The 6000-nt window shown below is 41.8% G+C and overlaps 1 protein-coding gene across 1 annotated transcript in view; it reads right to left on the bottom strand.

The window, feature by feature from the left end:
- Positions 1 to 391: 391 nt before the first annotated feature.
- Duox (dual oxidase) overlaps positions 392 to 6000 on the bottom strand; it is a 160449-nt gene continuing 154840 nt past the window's right edge. Inside the window, exons 20-24 of the mRNA XM_080274509.1 lie at positions 4741 to 4951; positions 3923 to 4087; positions 3278 to 3433; positions 1962 to 2090; positions 392 to 520 (exon numbers count right to left, since the gene is read on the bottom strand). Of these exons, the coding sequence (XP_080130635.1) occupies positions 392 to 520; positions 1962 to 2090; positions 3278 to 3433; positions 3923 to 4087; positions 4741 to 4951 (790 nt within the window). The remainder of the gene's footprint in view (positions 521 to 1961; positions 2091 to 3277; positions 3434 to 3922; positions 4088 to 4740; positions 4952 to 6000) is intronic.

The raw sequence follows: 6000 nt of genomic DNA, 5'->3' as shown, positions 1-6000 counted from the left end.
CAAGGCATGATATGTTGTATGGAAATAAATAAGAGAATATGTCCGAAGCTCAAACAGGGTCCAGATTTATAATATAGTGACTTGGCACCCTAAGTGACAGTTCAGATGTGGAGTGACATGGTACAAATGGGGGAAGTGGACCAGGAGACTTACAGAGCCAGAGTTTGTAGATCACCGAGTGGCAATGCTCTTAAAATTAAATTGACTGTGGGGCGCTAACTGATGGCATGATGTGATAGAAAACAGACTGTGGGTTATGCCAAGAGTGAGGGAGCTCAGGTAAAAGTGAAGGAACTAAGACATCCACAGAACAGCGAGTGGCACAGCACAGATATAAAAATTTTTATAAGTATATTTAATACAATGGGGTAAAGCGAGACAGTGGAACATCCTAGCCAAAGTTCTCGAAATGGTGTATGAAATATGGGAGGCGGCGGCCGCGGTTGACCTGCTCACACGCTGTGCTGATGCTCCTCGTGAGGGGGTTGGGACCGCAGCTGAACACTCCAATTTTCGATACCTGAAAAGCACAAAAAGTTCATACTGAAGTAAACTGAAGCCAGCTGCAAAACATGTGAGTCACGAGCTTGTCCTCCAAAAACTACTGCAACAAAATACAACTACAAAGCAATGGCAACAAAAACACAGCCATCAACCAGTAAGATCAACTCATCATTCTGTCTGGTAAATTTACTTAATTATGTCCTCAATATTCATATACATATAAGCACTTCACTATAATGATTTTTATTTTTATTATACAGTGTCAGTATCACATGCTTCCCTTCAGCTTGGGGAAGGCTTTCTGGAGGAGTTACGTACCATACAGCCTTCATTAATCCCTTCACTACTTGGCAATTTTCCTACCCTGAACAGTCATCTGGTAACAGCAAGAATAAGCTGGAAAAAAAAAAAGGGGGGGGGGGGAAGAGGTTTGCAAAGCCAAACAAAAAGATTTTCACTCAGCAAGTGAATTTGGAGGCACCAATGAGGAGGAAGCTTCAAGCTACTTTGTTGTCACACAGGCATTAAAAATGGTGATGAGATACATCATCTCAGACTATAAGGGACACATTACTCCTTGTCTCCAGTTTTAATGAAAAGTTTTGGAATAAAATATTTTTTACTTGCTGGCTGTGAGAGTATAGTTTCTAGTGCCATATATCTCAAGCCACGCTGAAAATAGCACTGTACAGTAATTCACAAGGTTAATTCTATCTATCTATCTATTTATAGCCTGACACCACAATCCTGTAAGAGGTGGCCATTTGTCTGAGTTAGTTATTTTACAGGAGGGAGCGTTAACCATCCACCAACCCACCTGTTGACACATAAGGAGTACATATGAGTTGGTTATATGGTTACTACTCAGCGCTGTAAATGGTTTCCTAGCTCACAGGAAACCAGTTGACCTGTCACTCAATGTAAAGCCACATGAAAAGGAATGAAGAGTAATAAAAAGTGATAGAAAAGATGGCAGAAAGAGGAAGACAGGAAACAAACACAAAAAAAAGAATGATAAAGGTGAAGGAAGAAGTAGGCAGCACTACATCAAGTGAGTGGATGATGTTTGTCAACACCTACCACTTGGAATTAATGAAAACAACAACAACCTGTTTCAGGGTCCATTTCTCCCAAGGCAACCCTTCCTTGATTTCAGATACAAAAGATGGCTGACATTAAGTTCACTCTAAATATGAGAGAACTGTTCTGGAGTCTGTATCCATGCTGTAAAAGGAACAGTCCAACTACTGACTTCATCGCCTCCCACTACCTCTGGTTCAGTATAGGAGGAAAGAAATGCCTTCATGCGGTGACCCTTCAGTTCCCTCCCTCTGGCCCAAAAGGAAGATGGTCATTTGCAGAAGGACAGTCTGAACCTACAGTCCACCAGGCTCTTAATCAGATACGCCTGGGGCCACAACACCAACAGCAGCAGCAATCCCTGGTTCAGTACTTACATAGCTGTGCTTCTTCTGGACAAACTTTAAGAATGATGGCATGTCAGGGCGACCAAAGTGATTGATGGCCTTCAGTCCCGTAAACATACTGCGCTTGCTGAGCCGCTGGAAGTGGTTCTCACAGATGTACTGCAGGAATATTAAAACATATTAGTACAGTATAGTACAGTACATTCTTGTTATGTTGCCATTGTCATGGTCTTTTTCCTTATAAATTGAGTAAATTACAAAAAAAAAAAAAATCCAGTTCCATTGCCATCTCCCCTTTTTTTTTTTCCACTAACAACTGTAGTGTATAGAAAAAGTTGCAATATTTTTGGACACACCCAGTACTGTACTTATAATGAAGAGTGCTTGTTCATCACCATCATCACCAGTATCTAATATCTCACTATTTCAAATAGGGCATGCCTGACCTATACTATATACAGAAAAACACCTTAGCAGAAGAAGCCATCCATCCATCATCCAATCCTATGTAGCCCCATGAGGAGCATAGGAGCCTGGGGCTAGGCAAAATGGTCTGACATTTAAGATGAGCAATGAAACTTTTTATAGAAAAAAAAATTTACCATATACTCTTCATCCAGCTATTGCCTTGTCTGTTTTTGTCCCTTCAGCAGTATAGAGGCCAGGGGCTAGATAACTGAGTCCAAACATTTAAGATGAGGGTGAGTAATTGTTCACCCCTTAGCAGCATTATGTGACCAATAAACCCTAGCAGTAAAACTCTCATGGGCCATATCCGGCTGGGGCATCCATACCCAAAAATGGATCAAGAACCTATACAGGTTTCTTATATCTATAATACTTAAATTATTAAGGTATAGCCTACAAGCAATTTCTATCCCCCATACTTAATTAAATTAGGAAATAAAATTTTACACAGAATAATTGTTACGCAATTTACATTTACAACGTTAGGTTTGGCTGTGCATTCTTGAATAAGCCTGAGTCACTTGATGGCCATTCTCCAAACTGTTACATCTCTTGCAGGTGGTGGTTCTTTTTCTTTTTCTTTTTTTTATGTCTCCTTACCCTGAGACCTTTACAAAGCCCCATGTCTTCATTGGTCTGCCTTGTTGTATTCTTGTCTTCAATATTCATTCCCAAAATCCTCCTAACCTAATTAACTTCTATTCCCTCAACATCTGAACCATCTCGATCATGTTGCTTCCATCACATCACTAATATGCCACACTGGATATGAAACTATTCCATCAACACTGCAATGTCCACTTTGTCCCTTAAGAAAGTATTACTCAACCATCATTGATGGCAGTAGCAATAATAACAAGGACAACCACAGTACTCACAAGCATAGTAGTACGCAGATCAAACTTGTGGAAGAACTGCGTGATAAAGATGTGCATCTCCAGTACATTGGTGACATCCTTCCTCTCAACATCACGCAGGACGTCAATGAACCACTCAAACTGCCGATGTGTTGGGCAGATCCATAGGAAGTATACCTGGGCAAGAAACAAGGCAGAGTTGTAACTACTTGCATTGGTAGCATAAATTCAGCTTTTGGCAAGTGCAACAGCAAAACCTGTTATGGTTTTGCCTGTCTGCTTCATCCTAAATCTGTCCACATGAATATCAGAATATATTCAGTTATTCTATTCATGTTCTAAGTGTGATGCAGAAAGGTAATGCAAATGTTTCATGATGATTCATTGACCATTGGCAACAATATATTACAGGCACTGTGACTTCACATTAAGTACCTGTACTGTACAACGTGCAGAACAAAAATCACCATTATCAGTGAAGAGGCCTTGCAGTGCTTAACATTCTGAAATCTAATAATCAATTGTGCAAGGACTTTAGCACGGTACAACAATGGAAATTAACATATTCCTGATAGATACAGCATGACTGATACTACTGTAGTTACAAAATGATCTGATTAAACAGCAGAAACGAAACTAGAACTACCCACCATCTACCCAGCTCACCTTTTTACAAGCCACACCAGAGTATCTATTGGTGGATGTGCCAAAGACCAGATCATTGAGGATGGAGGCGTAGGGAGTCACTCCAATGCCACCCCCAACCATTACCGCCACCTCAAACTTGTACCAGTCCTGATTACCACCTCCAAAAGGCCCCTCCAGCCGGATCTGTGGACACAATGAGGGGAAAAAAGATAGGCGAGGTAACAAACATTATCGTAATCATGTCTGACTTGGCAAAGGTTTTCCTCATTTTGTAGCTTTATGTCCTTTACTCATTGACAGAATTAGACAATACCTTGGCCCTACATCCTTTCCGTGGCACTTCTTTATGGCTAGCATCATATTCTAGTGTTAATCACTTCTTACAGTTCAGCATTCACAATGGAAAGATGGCAGTTTTAGATCAAGTGAACAGATTACAGGAGCCCCTCTGACAAGAAATGGCCATGTCAAAACCACCTCCAGGTTACTTTGTCCTTACAATCTCTCTCTTACACTCTCATCCACTCTCTCCCTCTTCCTTCTCTCTCACTAATGAATTGCACAAAGCTTGTCTTCCTTACCACATACATGTCATACCATCATAGTGCCATGACTCACTCAGATGGAAGATATTTAGATGCAAAACAGTCTCGGTTCAACTCAGACCCTCTTAGACCTGAAGACGGACCAAGACAGCCCAAAATTCTTTCATCTCCCCAGGAAACAACTTTTACTCATGTGGGTATAATTTTTTCCTTGATATACAGTCCTCCTCTTCCAATGCTCAGTGGGACATGCACCTCACAAGATCACACTTCCACACTTCACCAACTCACCCTGGGTGGATTCTCTTCATCATGGACGTAATTGTGGGGGTCGAAGAACTTGCGCAACTTCCAAGTCCACGGTCCCTGTGCCTTGATGTGGCAGGATAGGAAGTTCTCATGTGGGGCAGAGGTGAGTGTGAAGGAATGGTACTCAGACTGGCGGAAGGCAGTGCATGACAACCTCACCCAGTGCCCACTAAGGTACTTGAAGTTAGGTGGTCTGAGGAGGAATATAAACATTAAGAATACAGACTGTCTTCATTATAAGTAGCCTTTTCTGCCAGCAATTTTTTCTATTAAGTCTTCAGTAAGTTATATTGAATTTGAAGTTCCCATATGGCCTATGATGTTAAGTCTGCCAGCTGCCCTGATTTGCAGATGCTGTAATAATAGCATATAAAAATCAAACAATCAGATCAAATGACAACATGCCTCCTCATAATGATTCCCCATTTTAAAGGTGGCTATGGTATAGCTGATGTTTTCTATGGTAACCAAGTTCCAAACCCTGCTAATCATTTTCCAAGAATTGTTGGAACTTGTCAGGAGAACAAAAATTTCAGATGTGTAACAGGATCAGTGACAATGTGAGAATGTCAGCTTGGACACTGCCATTTACTTAACCCTTTAACCACGGGCATTGTTTTGCCCCGACTGGCCTCTCCCGCAGGGGTTCCAAATCTAGAGCGAAAAATAAGGTACCATTAGAAAGTACTAACCTTCGGCTTTGCATTGATGTAGGTTTCATGATTTCGTTGACTATCACTGGATGGACAGTGCCGTTAGAAGTTTCATTCTTTTTTTTTCATTCATTGCCAGATGCCATGTATCCCAAACAGGGTGGCCAAGGGCTTAGAGTTAATTGTTTTACAGGGAGGGGCACTAATCCTCCACCAACCCCACTTGACACGTAGGGAGAACGTTATGCCAACAGCATCTGGTGTTCCCAGGCGGTCACCCATCCAAGTACTAACCAGACCCACCGTTAGAAGTGAGCGATCTAAAATCACTATTTTTCGCTCACACACCATTACCTTCGCTCACACACCATTACCAAATGCCAACCTCATTCTGATAATAATACTATAAACATATATGAACACTGCACATACGATAAACACCCACTCTGTGTTCACTGAGGCAGGTAAAAGGCACTGTAATTGCCTGCACTTCACTGCCACATCAGCAGTGTTGTTGCTCACACAGCTGGACAGATACTGATGCGTGTTGGTCAGGGGTGGGGTGGGGGGCCCGGGGGGGTGGGAGGTG

Source organism: Coenobita brevimanus, chromosome 57 (genome assembly GCF_032717465.1).
Source record: "Coenobita brevimanus isolate Jiangsu-jjx chromosome 57, ASM3271746v2, whole genome shotgun sequence".
NCBI classification, from domain to species: Eukaryota; Metazoa; Arthropoda; class Malacostraca; order Decapoda; family Coenobitidae; genus Coenobita; species Coenobita brevimanus.
Note: the sequence above shows the minus strand (reverse complement) of the source record. Positions and strands in the feature narration are given on the sequence as shown.